Source organism: Ipomoea triloba, chromosome 9 (genome assembly GCF_003576645.1).
Source record: "Ipomoea triloba cultivar NCNSP0323 chromosome 9, ASM357664v1".
In the NCBI taxonomy this organism is placed as follows: domain Eukaryota; kingdom Viridiplantae; phylum Streptophyta; class Magnoliopsida; order Solanales; family Convolvulaceae; genus Ipomoea; species Ipomoea triloba.
In genome coordinates, this window is record NC_044924.1 from 15293502 (window position 1) to 15310264 (window position 16763).

Sequence of the window (16763 nt, forward strand, 5' to 3'; positions counted from 1 at the left end):
TTACACTTTTCGTCCCTAAGTTATATAGTAATTGTAGAATTCGTCCATGAGTGTTGGTGATGCTCACTTTTCGTCCTTTAAGTTATTATTGGTGTTATCCTACTATTTTAAATAATGGAATAAAAAATAAAGCAGAGAACAATTTTAAAAATAAAAGTAAAAAGGTCATTGTCAATGCATTACATATGCAATTTTAACACACACACACATATAGTAGTGGAAGCAGTGGAGTGAAATATTTGATTGATCCAAAGCTGATCTTGAGTTTTTAGTTTAGTTTTTAATTATTTTTTAAAAAAAAATTGATTGAGATTAGAGATATGTGTTGCTGTCACTATCTACCTAACTACCTTCACACATAGTTGTGTCTTATGACCGTAACCGTTCGTCATGAAAATAGGCTCCCACTAAAAATCTAAAAAAAATTACAAAAAATTGCTAAATAAAATTTATCCTTAATAAATCAAATGCCCATTTTTTTGTGCCCATTGTTTAATATTCAGTACACAACAAATAAATATTTATTTATAATACACATTGTAATCTGAACCATGGTCTATAGTATAATTTTCCCACTATTAACACATGGTTCAATGCTTCCAAGTTCCCAAGTTTACACAAAAATCAGCTTATGCACTTATGACTTAACCCAATATATCGGCAGAACCAACCCTTCGAATACTAAATTACTAATTAAAATTAAAATATAAATAAATTATGCTATCTTGCATCTATAAATACTGACAGCAGGGGAGCAGATCAGACGAAGCACGCACTGTTCTCTCCCCTGACCCATTCTCTCACAGTAGGACCTTCGTAGTGTGTTTTTTGAAGAAAGAAATAGGTGAAAGAAATAGGTTGTGTTGGAGTGAAAATGGAGTTGGGATGGGTTGTGTTATTGGTTGGGGTATTGGGTTTAAGCATCTTTTGGTGGGTGGTGAGGAGGGTGAATTGTTGGTACTATGAGATAGTGAAGCTTGGTCATGAGAAGAGCCTGCGTTTGCCTCCAGGTGATTTAGGTTTGCCTTTCATTGGCAACATGTGGTCTTTCCTCAGAGCTTTCAAGTCCTCCAACCCAGATTCCTTCACCTCCTCATTTGTTTCCAGGTACTCTCTTTCTCTCTCTCACACACAGGGGATTAATAATTGTTATGATCACATTCAAACTTAGTTTCACTTTAGGTAACTAAGGAAGTATGTATAGCAGAAAATTTGATTTTGATGATACGAATATCGTTACTGGCATGCAGTTAAAAAGTACATTTTTTCACTTAAGAAAGATCATAGTTACACGAAACTCTGGTCTCACCTTTAGATAATTAGCTTTTCTACTCTAACTAAAATTCCAGAAAGCTTAGCAAGATGTTTTATGTGTGATTTGGTGTAATTAACAATAATGCTCTTTAATTAATAATGATTAAGTACAGTTGATCACCCCATAGATTATTTTAAATAAAGAAGATTCCCTAGATTATGGCAGCTCAGCTCATCGTCCCTTCCATATTGTACTCTTGCGATGATGGAAGAAAAAAAAAAAAGAATTTGCTTTCACCTCGTCCAAGAAATGAGCAGACCGGGCCATTATATTCTTTGTCCTTTATCTGTCACCTTTTCTTTTCTTGGATTTCTTAGACACCAAATTCTCTAATTGATGCACTGATTGATGATATAACATTAAATTAAATTTATTGCAATGAGTTTGGTGGCACGCCCTTAACCCTTTAGTTGATATTATTAATATTGGATGCAGAAAATTAATTACTTCTCCAATCTCTTACTTCTTTTTTTTTTTTTCCTTGTATGGAAAAAGATGAATGAAAAGAATAAAACCAGTCATGATATGATATGGTACGTACAATATAATACGTACAATTAATTCTTTAGCAGTTCAATTGTGGAATGGAGAATATTTTTGGCTGGTGGGATGGGATAATTATTTTTTAGTTGACCAAAGCAACAATATAATTAATTTCTTCAGTAAAATTAAAGATTGTACCGAGTTTAATTTGAAGAATATCTAAGGCTTGTGGCCATAACCACACCAAGGGTAGATGAATTATTAGACACATGCATTGATGTCATACCTTTAGACAAGATAAGATCATGTAAGATTGCATAAAGTAAGCTGTCCGGCCGCCCCTTCTGTCATTAGCTACTAATCTAATTCCTGTTAGTTTATGTTTGGTTTTTGTCATGTCTTTCTTTTTTAATGTTAGTTTATAGTAGCTAGCTAAATGAACAAATTACTGGTGCATACAAAATTAAATGTTACTGGCGTTGTGTGCAGATATGGAGCAACTGGGATGTACAAGGCCTTCATGTTTGGTAGCCCAAGTATCATCGTTACAACACCGGAGCCCAGCCGAAGGGTTCTGACAGATGATGAAGCATTCAAGCCTGGGTGGCCTGCTTCCACCACGGAACTCATAGGCAGAAAGTCTTTCATTGGCATTTCTTTCGAAGAGCACAAGCGTTTGCGTAAGCTGACAATGGCCCCTGTGAATGGGTACGATGCATTGTCTTTTTACATTGGGTACATCGAAGAAAATGTGAAGATAGCACTCGAGAAATGGGCTTCCATGGGAGAGATAGAGTTGTTGACACAGCTTCGGAAGCTGACGTTTACGATAATTGTGTACATTTTCTTGGGGGCAGAGAGTAAACAGGTCAGGGAGGCCTTGGAGAGGGAATACACAACTCTCAACTATGGGGTTAGAGCTATGGCAATTAACCTTCCAGGATTTGTTTACTATGATGCACTCAAGGTACCTAGCTATATATTATTGTTCAACTCCCTTGCTAGCTAGCTAGCTAATGTAATTGGAAGCAAAATTAAATTTTGAATATTATCTGATCTGTTAGGCGCGAAAAAGGCTGGTGGCAATTTTTCAATCCGTGGTGGATGAAAGAAGAGAGAAGAGAAGGAACAACTTAAACGGTTTGAATGAGAAGAAAGACATGATGGATAGACTAATGGAAGTTAAAGATGAGAATGGGAAAATGCTGGATGACGAGGAAATAATTGATATTATGGTGATGTACTTAAATGCTGGGCATGAATCCTCGGGCCATATCACAATGTGGGCTACTCTGCTTCTGCAGAGCCACCCTGAGGCCTTTAAAAAAGCTAAGGTTTGGAAATTTTTTTAATTTTCTTTTCTTCCAAAGATGTTTGTTATTTCCTCAGCTTATGATAATAATGCAGGCAGAGCAAGAGGAAATCGTGCGAAATATGCCTCCTGGTCAGAAGGGTTTGACACTGAAAGAGTACCGACAGATGGAGTATCTGTCTAAGGTGAATCTCCTTTATCTGTTCTCATTTTATATTGCTGATCCAAATGGCAGGCAGGACACATATGCTATAATTCTGTATTTAATTTGCTGCTGCAAGGTGGTTGATGAAACACTTCGCTATGTAACATTCTCTCTGATGGTGTTCCGAGAGGCAAAGAAGGATGTGAATGTTTGCGGATATTTAATTCCAGAGGGATGGAAAGTTTTGGTGTGGTTTAGAGGTCCTCACTATGATGAGGAGATATATGAAGACCCATTTGCATTCAATCCTTCCAGATGGGATGTAAGTTTAACAATCCAGCCATCTTTTGTTTTCCAACACATTATTGTTGGAAATGTATGACAGATAGACAATAATTGAAATTGGTGCAGAATCTGATACCAAAAGCAGGAGAATTTCTTCCATTTGGAGCAGGAAGCAGACTGTGCCCAGGAAACGACCTTGCCAAACTCGAAATCTCCATTTTTCTTCACTATTTTCTACTGGGTTACGAGTGAGTTTGTTTATTACATTTGCTTGATTATTTGAAGGTATGGTTAGTTGGTTTCTGGGAATTTTGCTCACAGGTTTAATTTTCAGGCTGGAGAGGAAAAATCCTGACTGCCCACTCATGTATTTACCACACACCAGGCCTAAAGACAACTGTCTGGGGAGAATAAGAAAAACATCTTCAACTGTCTAGACAACCAACAACCTCGTACCTGTATCTGGTCAATGGTCTCTGGTCTCTTCAAAATTAGTATCTGTTATCTTTGTTTTCACTTTCAGTTTCCTATCAATAAAAAATTAGTGTTGGGATGATTTCTTAACCCCACGAATGATGACTACCCCTGCACATCATCACCATCATCATAATCCTTATATCTAAATTAAATCAACTAAATAATGAAAAAAAAAACGAATTATAATCATAATGCCATCGCATCACATGTCATTTGATCAACTATTTGCAAGTTCAATGGACAGGTTAATCAATTCGGCAAACTCAAATGTATAGGAATAAGAAAAAAAAAAACAAAAAATGTTTTGGACATTACTGTACTCCGTGCTCCATTGGTTGTACCTTACTCTGGACCATACACTCAATTTGGGTTGCAGGACAAATGGACAATATAATCACCCAGTCACCCTTTCTAATTAAGGGTACCTATGTTTATAGTTTGATCGGTGTTTAATCTTACTAATGGGACAATCCACTTATCTTATTAATTAAGTCTTAGAAACTTTTACAAAACCATGCTTTATAAAAAATACAAATCCACTTAAATCTAGCAATTTGTGTAAACAAATTCATTAATAAACTAACACAATAACAACATGAAAAATATATGATTACACGAATACATAAAAATAAATGAGTTAAGAGTTTCAAAAACGACAAATAAATACTATTTTGAAACAAGCTAAATTGATTGTTAACCAACTAGTCATGACCGAACTACAGTTTATTTATTTATTTTCATTTTCTATAATTTTTCGGTTCCATTTATGTTCCCTACTACTTCTTCTCTACGAATTTTTCTATAGACCATGAATACAAGTGCCACTCATGTATTTACCACAAACAAGGCCTAAAGACAAATGTCTGGGCAGAGTAAAACAATCAGTCCTATCATCTTCAACTGTCTAGACAACAAACCTCTCTTCAAAATTAGTCTCTATTATCTTCTGTTTTCATTTTAGTTTCTTATCAATAAAAAATTAGTGTTGGGATGATTTCTTGACCCCCCCATAAACGATGACTACTTCACTGCTGGCCGATGCGCATGATCACCATCATCATCATCATAATCCTTATATCTAAATTAAATCAAATTAAATAATGAAAATCAAAATATAATCATAATGCTATCGCATCACATTTCATTTGATCAACTATTTGCAAGTTCAATGGAAAGGTTAATCAATTCAACAAACTCAAATGTTCAAATGTATTCAACAACTTGGGTTGGAGGACAAATGGACAATCACCCTTTCTAATTAGGGATACGTGTGTTTCTAGTTATTTTCATGTTTAATCTTACTAATGGCACAGTCCAAAATCAAGGCCCAACATATTGCGAGCCCGCAAATTTTACTATGGATCATGAAGTATATATCATTTTAATTACACTTTAATTTCATTTGACAATATTACTATGTTTTTTAGTTTCATTCCTCCGCACTAGTTTCATTATAGTAATATTAAAGTATCATTTAATTCTACTATAATTTCATTTGATAATACTACGTATATATTATTATTGTCTGAGCTCGGGGCGGAAACATGAACATAAATACACTTATCAGCAGCCCACCAATAAGGCGATAACTGCCTCATACTCGACTTTGTTGTTCGAGGTGCGAAAATGATACTACAGGGTATAGCACAAGTAAAAACCTTTTGAAGTAGTGATCATGACTCCTCCTCCACAGTGGCGTGCACTAGCGACTACATCCGTGCGAGCCTCCCACCACTCGGCATTTTTAGGGTCGTCGGCAGGGTGGGGTTCATCAGCTTGTGTAGAGCATTCCACTATGAAGTCAGCTAAAGCCTGGGCCATGATAGATGGCTTGGGCAGGTATTCAAGTCCGTATCAGGTCATTTCGACTGCCCACTTGACTAATCGTTCCAAGGAGGTGAGACTTCGCAAGATACTCGCCAGTGGCTAGTCGGTCAGGACCCTAACATGATAAGCATGGAAATAGGGCACCAACTTCCTTATGGTGACGACCAGCGCATATACCACTTTCTCTAAAAGCGAGCATTTGATCTCCACGCCTTTGAATGTTCAGCCCACATAATAGACCGGGTGCTGCATCTTTTCCTCTTCGCGCACTAAAAATGATTCGACTAGCTTCTACAAGGCTGCCAGGTACAAGAAAAGCGTCTCCCCATCCTTAAGCTTAGACAACAAAGGAGGAGTGAAAAGTGTGTATAGTATGGAGTACTTGTTAAGTAACCAAAAGCCCTAAGAGACATTTTGTCGAATACCTAGGCTTCACACCTTCCTACTATTCCAAATATGAAATTTCATAGGATCTATGATTGCAAAAGCTAGTCTTTAACTCTAATCAACAATCATGATTGAATTAAGACCTCAAATTCATAAGAGATTAGCCAAATCAACTTAGAAGTAAATCAATTCAACAATCAAAGACAAGAATAGATCTCCGACATAGAATGAAGCAAATTCCACAATTAGAAATGAGAAACCACACTAGGAAAGCATAACTTCACACAATTCAATCCCTAGAAAGAATTATCTATTCATATTCATAAATTCAAAATCACAAAACCTAAATCAATCTAGAGGAATGTAAATTGGAATAGGAAAAGAAATTAAAACTAGATTAAGAGTAGAATTCCCCTAGGAAATATGAATTACAATCTTCAAATCAACCTTGATCTTCAATCCTTCAACAAATTTGGAACTCTAGATATTTCTCTCTAAAATGCTCTCTACTAAGAATTATAAATCTAAAAATGTAAAACTCCAAAAATGATCCAACCTCCTGGAAATTTCTAACTAGCTCCTTTAAATAACCTTCCCAAAATTGCCCTTTTTAATTTTCCTTCCGCACTCCTTTTCCACGCATGGAGTAGCGACATGTGACAAGGAAGTATTTTGCGGTGAGGTGTGATAAGTGGTAAAACGAGGAAAAGTCCCCGAGTGTCATGTCTCTCAAGGATGACAAATTGGAGCGAATTAGTGTTGGCATTTAGGAGGTTGAAGGGAAAGAGTTACGGGAATAGCTAAGTCTAGATGTCATTTGTACAAGAGTTTTGAGGTTTGGAATGGTGGTGTTTAAGGAAAAGGTAAAGTGGAGATTGGGGCTCGTGGTGTAACACCCCGGCTCGGCTATACCGTACATCCGGAGTAGTTACCGCCACACCTAGGCTGAACTCAATCAAATCCAGATAGAGTTCACCCTAGATGCACAGGCTGAAGACAAGGAAACTATTTCATATCGTCATTACCCATCATAACTTCATATATATATATATATATATTAGCAGCAAAAGGGTAGCTATACTAGCTACAAATATGTACAAGAGTTTCTTACGGCCCATTAGAACAAGAGTTTGGGCTATTCCCGACCTCACTAGCCAATCTTGGAACTACCATAGCTACAAAAAGGTATTTACATAAAAAGGTCAGCTTTGACTTCTTCCCTAGGACACGACCTACTCTAGTGGGCGGTACACTGGGCCGGTATACGTTCCCCAAACAAGGTGCCACTCGCCCTTAAACCAGGTGATGTGATCCAGGAAATTACATGGGGTGTTTACCATCATCCACTTGTCAAAACTGTCCGGGGGACTAGGGTCCCACGGATAAGGGTAGTGAACAACGAACTCGAGAGGGTCGCTCCCCTCTAAAACCTCGATGGGGTAGAACCCATAACTCGCCTGAATAGCATCAATGAAACTCAATGGACTACTGGGAGCAGGAGGACAGACAGGTACAACCGTGTGAACAGGAGCAGGAATAGGATCAGGAGCATAAGCCGGAGCTGGAGGGTCAGGAGCGAAGCCGGGAGTATACGGGTCGTCACCCGCTAGATACTGCACATAATCATCATAATCTATTATGGGGAACATGAACTCTGATAAACCACCAGAGTTCCCTGGGCTGCAAGAGCCCGCGCTAGACTGCATCTGATAAGGAACACAATGAAGTGTAGTTAGCACGACGGCTAAGCAAGGAGATCCATTGTCACTCAAAAGTAAACAAATGTTTTGAAAATATAATAATTTGAAAGCTGTAAAGTTTTACCCATGAGTTGAAAATCTACCTGCAACCAGATTATCAACAGTAGAAAATAAAGTAGAGTATATGACTTGAATCAACATGTAAAACCTTTCTCAATTAACGATAATGGCATGACTGCCGCTCAAAATCACTTTTCCATTTTTCAGACAAGTTTGCAAAACTTTTCATTACCAGGAATTTTCATCATTCTTATCTCAAAAGAGAGTTCAGCAGCACACTTTAGTGCTCAAAATTCGTCACATTTTACTCTTCAGCATAGTTATGGAGTAACTAAATTTTCATAGTTAAAAAAATTCACTTAGTTTCCCCCTGGGTAAGCGTGATGCCTTTTCGGAGTGTTTTCTTAATTCCCTTCTTCCAACCCCGGGCCATGGCATTTAAGCCCTCCCGTAGGTCAATCATTTCAACAACCTCGGGCCATGGCGTTCAAGCCCTCCCTAGGTCAATCTTCTCAACAACCTCGGGCCATGGCATTCAAGCCCTCCCGTAGATCAATCTTCTCAACAACCTCGGGCCATGGCATTCAAGCCCTCCCGTAGGTCAATCTTCTCTACAACCTCGGGCCATGGCATTCAAGCCCTCCCGTAGGTCAATCTTCTCAACAACCTCGGGCCATGGCATTCAAGCCCTCCCGTAGGTCAATCTTGTAAACAACCGCTGGGCTGTGGCAATTAAACCCACCGTGGGTTAATCAAGTCCTCCACCACTTATCCAGAAACTAAGGTTTTCAAACCATTCTTCCTTTCCTGGATTCAAATAGCATTTTCACATAAAGTCTCAAAATGACTATTTCTTTCTAAATATGTTTCCAAAATATTCACATTTACCAATGGCTTTTTAACACAAATTTCTCAAGTGACAAGGGTTATATTTGTTCCTTAAAAACAAGATTTTACTTCCAAATTGATGTACATAACTTCCAAAACAATATTTGTTCTTTCAAAAATTAAACTCAGTTGCCCGTAGGCCTTTCAAACATTATATCATTCAGGAGCAAAACTTTCGGAAGAAAATTCAGTCGAAAACAGATCTGCGCATAGTGGACACGCTGATGTCCGCACCACCGGACGCACGACGGACGCGCGTCCGGTGCCGCGTCCGACCGGTCTGCCTAGTTCCGAGTCTATTGGACGCGCTCCAGGGTCGCGTCCCTGAATTCTGCCAGTTCTTGGCAGTGAAAACAGTGTGGTAACAACTTGATTTTCCAATATTTTCATAAATATAAGCCTATATGGACATAATTATAACATATACATGCATATACTAGCTATGAACATGTATACAAAAATTTCCAAAATTCAAAGAGTAGTCTCATGAGCTAACTAAGAAATCCTCAAACTTAACACATAATTTCCACGTAAAACTCCTAGTCTCATAGTTCACTAGCAATTGTCCATTTTCAAGTGACTAAACCGACTTAAGGGATTCCTTACCTTTCAAGTAGCTTTTAACACCGTAGAAAATGTTGTGATCCTTTCCTCCAAATTTCCACCGAAGACCCTAAGTAATTTATACCATAATAACAACATTTTCAAGAATTCTTAGCTTAAAATTAAGTTCTAGGAAAGAATTCTAGTCTTTTTACCGAATAAAAATCAAAGTGTTACCTAGTATGGAAGAACTTGTGAAGGAATTGGCTATGGAGTTTCTTGAACACAAAGATGAAGATGAAATTTTTCCTCCCTCTTTTTCTCTCTAATTATTTCGGCCAAATGGGATGAGGATGGGGAAGCTTGGAGATTAAGTTTCTAGCTGGTAAGACTTATCCCATACTCATCCTAGTTAATTAATTTTTTATTACCACATGGTGAATAATTGTAACACTTGTCACAATTCTATGGTAAGTATGGTGAATTTTAGAGAATAAGCCTTGCCTTGACAGTTAGGGGTTAAATCAGATAAAAGTTTGGAGAAATATAATTTAATTTGGGAAAGTTTTAATACCAAAATTATTCTAAAAATAATCCCGTCATTAACCACTAAAATCAGACCATTTTCCGGTATATCGCGAAATACAGCGATACGAAGGTTCGTAATAAATTTCACTCTTATAGTTCGTCTAATTTCAACTGAACTTAAGTAGGAAGTTCATGCTTAATCATATTATGCATAATAATCCATTTCCTAGGGAAATCTGAACTGAATATACGTCCTTAAAATTTTTACGGTTCGTGACCGGCACGTATGATCGCTGCTTACTAATAATTATTCTTACTTATAAAAATCCTTTTGAAGCATCGAGAGATCATCTCATGAATGTCATAGCCTAAAGAAATATTTTTCGAACTCTAGACTTATTGGAATAGGTGAGGGGTTACACGTGGCTAGCCTATGTGGTCTACTATCTAATGGTTTTGCAAGCAAATGATTTGGATTCGACTAGGGAGTTCATGGCACTTCACCAAGTGGCATCACACTTGGACTCCCACATCCTCATTCGGTTGGGGCATTTTATCAAACACCTTGTCTACCACTCCTCTCGGACCTCTTCCTTTCGGACTAAGGGCGGAGATGTGGGTGAGTTGGACTCGTGAGTGGCCACTATCGCGCACACGCTCACTTTCACTGGGTTTGCTACCTAATGTGGCCACACTTAGGCACAAAGCATATCAAACATCAACCACACAAGTATTCACATCCAAGAATCATAAAGCTCACATTTTTAAAGCAATGTCTTTAGCAATTCAACCACATAGTTAGTTTTGGGGCCACTAATCCCCTATCTAATCTAAACTAACATTAAAGTAAAGAAACAAGAATAAGAAATGGAAGTTTCAAAGAAAACAAACATGAAAGTAAAGTAAATATTGAAAAGAAGAGTTACCATCCATGGTGAATGGTTCCATTACATTTTGTCTTGAAACTTCTACCCTTCTAGCTTGTTCTTGAATCTATTCTAAAGGAAAGGAAAGTTTTCCCCCAAGAGGGGAGAAAACCTAAAGGAACTTCAGATCTAAAACTATTTTCTAGCTGCTAGGGTTTTTCAACTATCCGAAAAAGGGGTTTAAATAGGTAACCCAAAGCCAAAAATCCCGAAATGGCCCCTGTGGCCAGACCACGCCAGCACCACGCGTGGTGGAGGGCGTGGACAGCTACTGGAATTGATCCACGCCCATCCACACGCGTGTTGGCTGCGTGGATGGTTTCTGCTTGGCGGCTTCTTTGTTTTTTACTCTGTTTTGGCCTTGCATCCCTTTTTAATCTGTGAAAGCACTTTAAAACTTTTCCTAAAAATTGTGTTAGAGGTTTTTGATCACATCTGAGTTTAAAATGCATGAGATTGTTATAAATGGGTGGCAAAACTCCGCATTCTATCCTACTTTTGACCCTTAAATTATACTATTGTTGGTGCTTATCAAAGTTTCCACACTTAAACCTTGCTTGTCCTCAAGCAAGCATACTCTCTAAACTCTAATCACTTAAGCACCAGGAATAGTATGCACTCTCATCGGTTGATCAATCAGGTGGTGTGCGGGCGTTTAGAACAGAATGAGTGAAATTCCCTACACTATCCACCAAGACTTCTAAGCTCATGCCAACCGAATATAAGGAATATGCCGAGGAAGTTAAAGTCTCATAAGATAGATTTGTACCAAGGAAAATTATATTTCACACCTTTCAAGCATGCATTCAATTGGGGTTCACCTTTTATTTTGTCGGGGCCTAAAGCCGATCCCACTAGTGGGAACGATGTGTACACACTAGTCAAATTTCTGACCATACGCCAAAGCCCCTTTACGCAAAAATAAGTGAGGGTAGGGACATGGACCGCTCATCGCCATGGCTTGGGCGATCCCTATTTTCTTCTCACTTCCTAGGATAACGTCATCAGGCGACCCGACTTCACATGGAGCCCCATGCTTTTTCGAAGACAGTGCAATGGGTGCCTGAATCCTAGCGAAGCGACTCACCTCCTCTCTATTCTTCTCATCTTCCAGGATCTCTTCGGGGCAACCGACTTCACATGGATCTCCATGCTTTTTCGAAGACGGTGCAATGGTTACCCCGTATCCCGGCAAGATGGCTTACCTCATGTTTTATCTCAGGGAGTGGCCATTTTTTTTAAGCCTTAATTCTCAATTCGCCAAATCTACCCCTCATGCCTTTTTCTAGGGATTAAGAGGTTTTTCACTCTAAGCTCACTTCAGGCTCACCTTTTGCCCCATTCCCTACCAAGTTAAGTTCAGTTTCCGGGCTTTGCTAAATTTATCTTTCTAAAACTTAGGGGGTACACACTCCCACTTCGAGAGATCCTTGACTCAAGTCCCTAAAAAAATCAAAGGTGAAAAACATGCAATCACTCAAGGATATCAATTATGTAGGTTCAAAATTTTTTAAATTTGGTGTAAATTGTACTTCCAAGGCATATTTCAAACATTAATTCGGCACAAGATTAGGAGCCCTCCTGGATAGTATTGACAATAACACGCTCTCTAATTCCTATGCCCTAACACTCGATCATTAAACTAATTCAAGCAATATGCAGTACCCATCCTTTCCACACTTAAAATGTGACATCGTCCTCGATGTTGCCATGAGGATCGGTGGAAAAGGAGTAGGGTCCAAAGGGTATCTCACACAAGCCCCTTTCCACACTTAAAAGTGTTTTCCGGGCTAGAATAATTCTATTAATGAAATCACACCCGATATGAACAAGGTCATGCAACTCATCATTTGTGAATCAAAGCAATGTATAACTATCAAAAATCAAACAGGGCACCTATTTTGAAGGAGGGATAAAAAGATAGAAAGAAGTACTCACAAAGTGCATCCCTATCAAAATCATGTACATTCCTTGCTGCCCTTCAAAAATTGGTCAAATTAAAGGTGGAAAATGAATGAAGAATTTAGAATTTACCTTTTGTTTCTTCCGGGTGTAAGTTGGTTGGTCTCTTCTTCTTCTTATGTTTGGGGTGCCTCCCAAGAGCGCCACGTTTAACATCTTTGGCTAGACAAAACGTGCAATTCGTAAAGCAATTTTCAAGTTTCAAACATCATTCTCAAATTCATTCATTGCGCCAAAATCTTTCACATCTTCTCATCAAGTTTTTTCATTTGCTCCATGTGCAGCTGGTATTGGAACATCTGAAGAGATTTCCAATTTGTGACGGTGGTGAATCGGCTGGGGATTTCAAAGCTCGTGGACTGGGAATTTTGTTCCTGAGCACGTGGTGAAGGTACATATGGTGCTTCCTCGCGAGGCGGTGGAGAGTACATCCATGACTCTAGAGGTGAATACAATTCCGGAGGAGATGGAGAAAGGAATGACATTGGCGAAGATGAAAGTCTTCGTGGGGATGTCATTGGCGTGTCCAAGTGATCTCCAGCCGTTTCCTCGTCCTCCCTTGTTCGCGCTAAGTGCCTCAAGTTTAAGCCTACGACATCACCCAAAGATAAAGGAACAATTTGTGCCCCCTGTACTTTGTGCTCAAACCAATTAATTTTCATTTGATGACCTAGAGCAATGCAAAGCCTCGTCACCAATGGTCCTATAAAGATAGTTTTTGCCGATTCTTGCTGTTGGGCAAGAAGCCAATTCCTGCAAATCATGCTCATGTTCACTGAGCTCCCTGTGTCCATGCTCCACAACATAAACAAATTTGCCTTGGAGACACAATCGTATGTCACTGGTCTTCCTCCCCAGGAGTGTGTAATAATCTTCCACAATACTCTCAAATCTTCCCTCACAGTCTGAGAAACTCTAACTCTTGATCCTACCCAATCGATTCCCGGTCTGGCAATCATGGCCCAGTACTTTCTAGGGATGTCCCTATCACCAAAGTCGTATTTAAGCCTTCGGTACCAGTGTTTTGTTTGATCTTCTTCTTCATAAAATCCTAATAGGACTCCCAATGTGTTGGCCGATATGTTGTGATCTTCATTAAAGAGCCAGAATCTGATGGTTGGGCTATATAAATCTCCCGTTACTCCCATGACCTGCAGGCTTGCAATGAATTCATGGACTAATGGAGTGAAAGTGTCTTGCCTCCAACTCAATAGGTTGTTCCAGTAGGCCGGGTTCTTGGATTAGCCTTTCAAGCCCATATTTGCATTCGTATGCTTCCAGAGCAGTTAGATCAACATACTTCCATTGCGTAATTGGCAGTTGCAGAAGTTGCCTATACCGGTCCCTCATTGAAGGTGTCATCAAAAGTATTTGGTTCCCGGTGGGTACCTCTACATACCTCGTTCCTTCATGGACCCTACTACTTTCCCCCATTGGGGTTTTTCCCTTGTGAATTCGTTGAGCTACTCTTTGTGCAAACGAGTTTTGGGATGACATTTTCTTATAAGATAAGCAAACAAAATACCACACGAGGAAAAGATTTCCCAAGCTTAATACAAACTTCATGAATATGACACACATTATAAAATTAAATATCCTCATTGTATGCATTATCATTTCAACAATTTAACAACATTTCTATCTTCACCATACAATGATCATATTGCAACTTTTCACATTCTATAGGCAATTCCTACTCAAAAAGTCAACATAATAGTCAACTTCATCTTTTTCCTCAATACTAGTTTGAGGTTGAAAAATAGAGTAAACATGGAAGCTCAAATTTCACCAAATAAAATGTTGGACATAGCAATGTAATGCCTAAGGAGCAAGAAAGTTTCAAACTTTACTACCCATGCTCTCTATTTCATCATGAATCTCAACTCAACAAGAAAATGCCCATATACAATAGTGAACAGTGCCAGCCCAGCACTTCTACAACTTCGAGTGTCTCGCACAAAGCTACACTCAATCCCGAGCGCCTCGCACAAAACTACGCTTCCGAGCATCTCGCACCCAGCTACGCTCCTACACCAACCAAGTGTCTCGCACACAACTGCACTTAGTCCTCCGGGTGTCTCGCACAGAGCTACACTCCTCCAAGTATCTCGCACAAAGCTATACTCTCGACCTCGCACAAAGCCACGCTCCTTCACAACGAGTATCTCGCACAAAGCCACACTCAAGGGTTTTCACAAGCCTCACTCGCTACTTTCCCTTTCCCTACACAAAGTAGATATGGGTTTTACAAGAAAATATTTTTCTTCTCTTTCAGACTTGAGTTTTTCTAATAAGCTTAATACTTGCACTCTCCAAATTTTTCTTCTTGCTTTTTCGAAAATAATAGCTTAGATTGTTCAGATGTGGAGAGGTTGAGAGGTGCTTGTCTTCAAGTTTGCATGGGTATTTATAGCTTGAAAAACTATATACCCGTTGTAGATCTTCCAATCTTAATCGTCCATTCAAATCTTGAAATAATTTGCCAACTTGATCTGCAGCTCCTTGATGGCTTTGTCAGGCAGTTTTGAATTTTGCCTATGTCATTACTCATTTTGGAAGAGCCCATTCGTCCAAAAAGTTTTCACAAGATCAGACTTGTATTCCTTTTAGATCTATAGCCACCAATTTTTACTTTTCAAGTGTGAACACTTGATTTTGCAATTTGTTGTACTGATATGTCAAGTTGATCTCTCCAAAAAATTTCTTCTAGTGATTCTTGCTTGAGCATAATTTATATCACCGAAAAATTCATCGTCATCTTCAAGTTGATCACCTCCAACTTTAATTCGAATTTTGCTCCAAAAATAATTTTTGGATTTCAAATTATTATCCCAAAATTGAATTTAATTTTGGCTCAAATTTTCATTCTAAAAATTTAATTTTGGATTGAATTTTACATTGGTGGTTGATCTTAGCGTGCCGCTAATGCATTTCGTATAGTGATAAAGCACGGACTAGCCTGGATACAGAGATCATCCTCCTAGTAAGAAGGGGGTTCAAACCAATGACTTTGGGCTTGATGCTGCGCTACTTGCCCATCCTTCCACTTGTTTTATTGATGACTTTCACATGTAATTAATAAATAACAATATGCTGAATAAGTCTAATTTATCAAAAATTCGTATGACTTTGACTTAAAATTGGACTTTGGAGATTATACTCTAGACTCAAACATAAAATAGGGGACTAATAAAAATTACAATTTTGGCTCATCAAAACTATTACATTTTATTACTAACAGGTATAACATGCATTCAATTTAATCCCTTGAGTCCAATATATTTGCATAAAGATTATGAAACTCATCTTATCAGGATCACCCCATATATTTCTCAAATTTGGATTTCATATTGAACCCCATCAACTTAATAGATGCAAACTCAGCTTCCACAATATCAGACATCAAGTAAGACAGATCCAAAATTTCAGAGAAGAAATGATTGGCAGTCACATACATAGAACCAGAAATCTTCACTATCATTTCATAAAAAACATTTAAGCAACTTCACCATATTTTCAACAGAATGGCAATTAATAAAATCAGGCACAAAATCACCTAAATCAGAGCTGAATGAACTATCATTTTCTTCTTAGGCTTCAAAAACCTTTTGATATGTAAGTGCATTTTTAGCATCAAATAGGTTGAATTCCATTTAGTTGGCACATCTAGAGTCAAAGAACGCTTGGCTTTCACCCCTATCAAATTAGAAAGGTCCCTAAATTTCTTAAGCCTAATAGGAAAATTTCTCACATATCTAATTGGCCCCCTCACCTTCTTTGCAATTATGTCAACCTCCTTTAATCCATCTTGCACAACTAAATTCAAGATATGTGCATCCCATGTGCACGCAATTGCATTTCACAGAAGAGACCCCCAAGGCATCAACTTTTTTTTTTTTTTTTTTTTTTTTTTTAAAAAAACCCA

The 16763-nt window shown here is 38.4% G+C and overlaps 1 protein-coding gene across 1 annotated transcript; it reads left to right on the top strand.

Annotated features, from left to right (window-relative positions):
• The first annotated feature begins 794 nt into the window (after positions 1-794).
• On the top strand, positions 795-4104 carry LOC116028387 (ent-kaurenoic acid oxidase 1-like). Its single transcript, XM_031270095.1, has 7 exons — positions 795-1107; positions 2288-2765; positions 2863-3132; positions 3206-3295; positions 3392-3577; positions 3667-3788; positions 3875-4104. Exons 1-7 carry the CDS (start codon positions 875-877, stop codon positions 3975-3977), a joined length of 1482 nt encoding a protein of 493 aa, XP_031125955.1. The 5' UTR covers positions 795-874; the 3' UTR covers positions 3978-4104.
• Positions 4105-16763: the final 12659 nt, after the last annotated feature.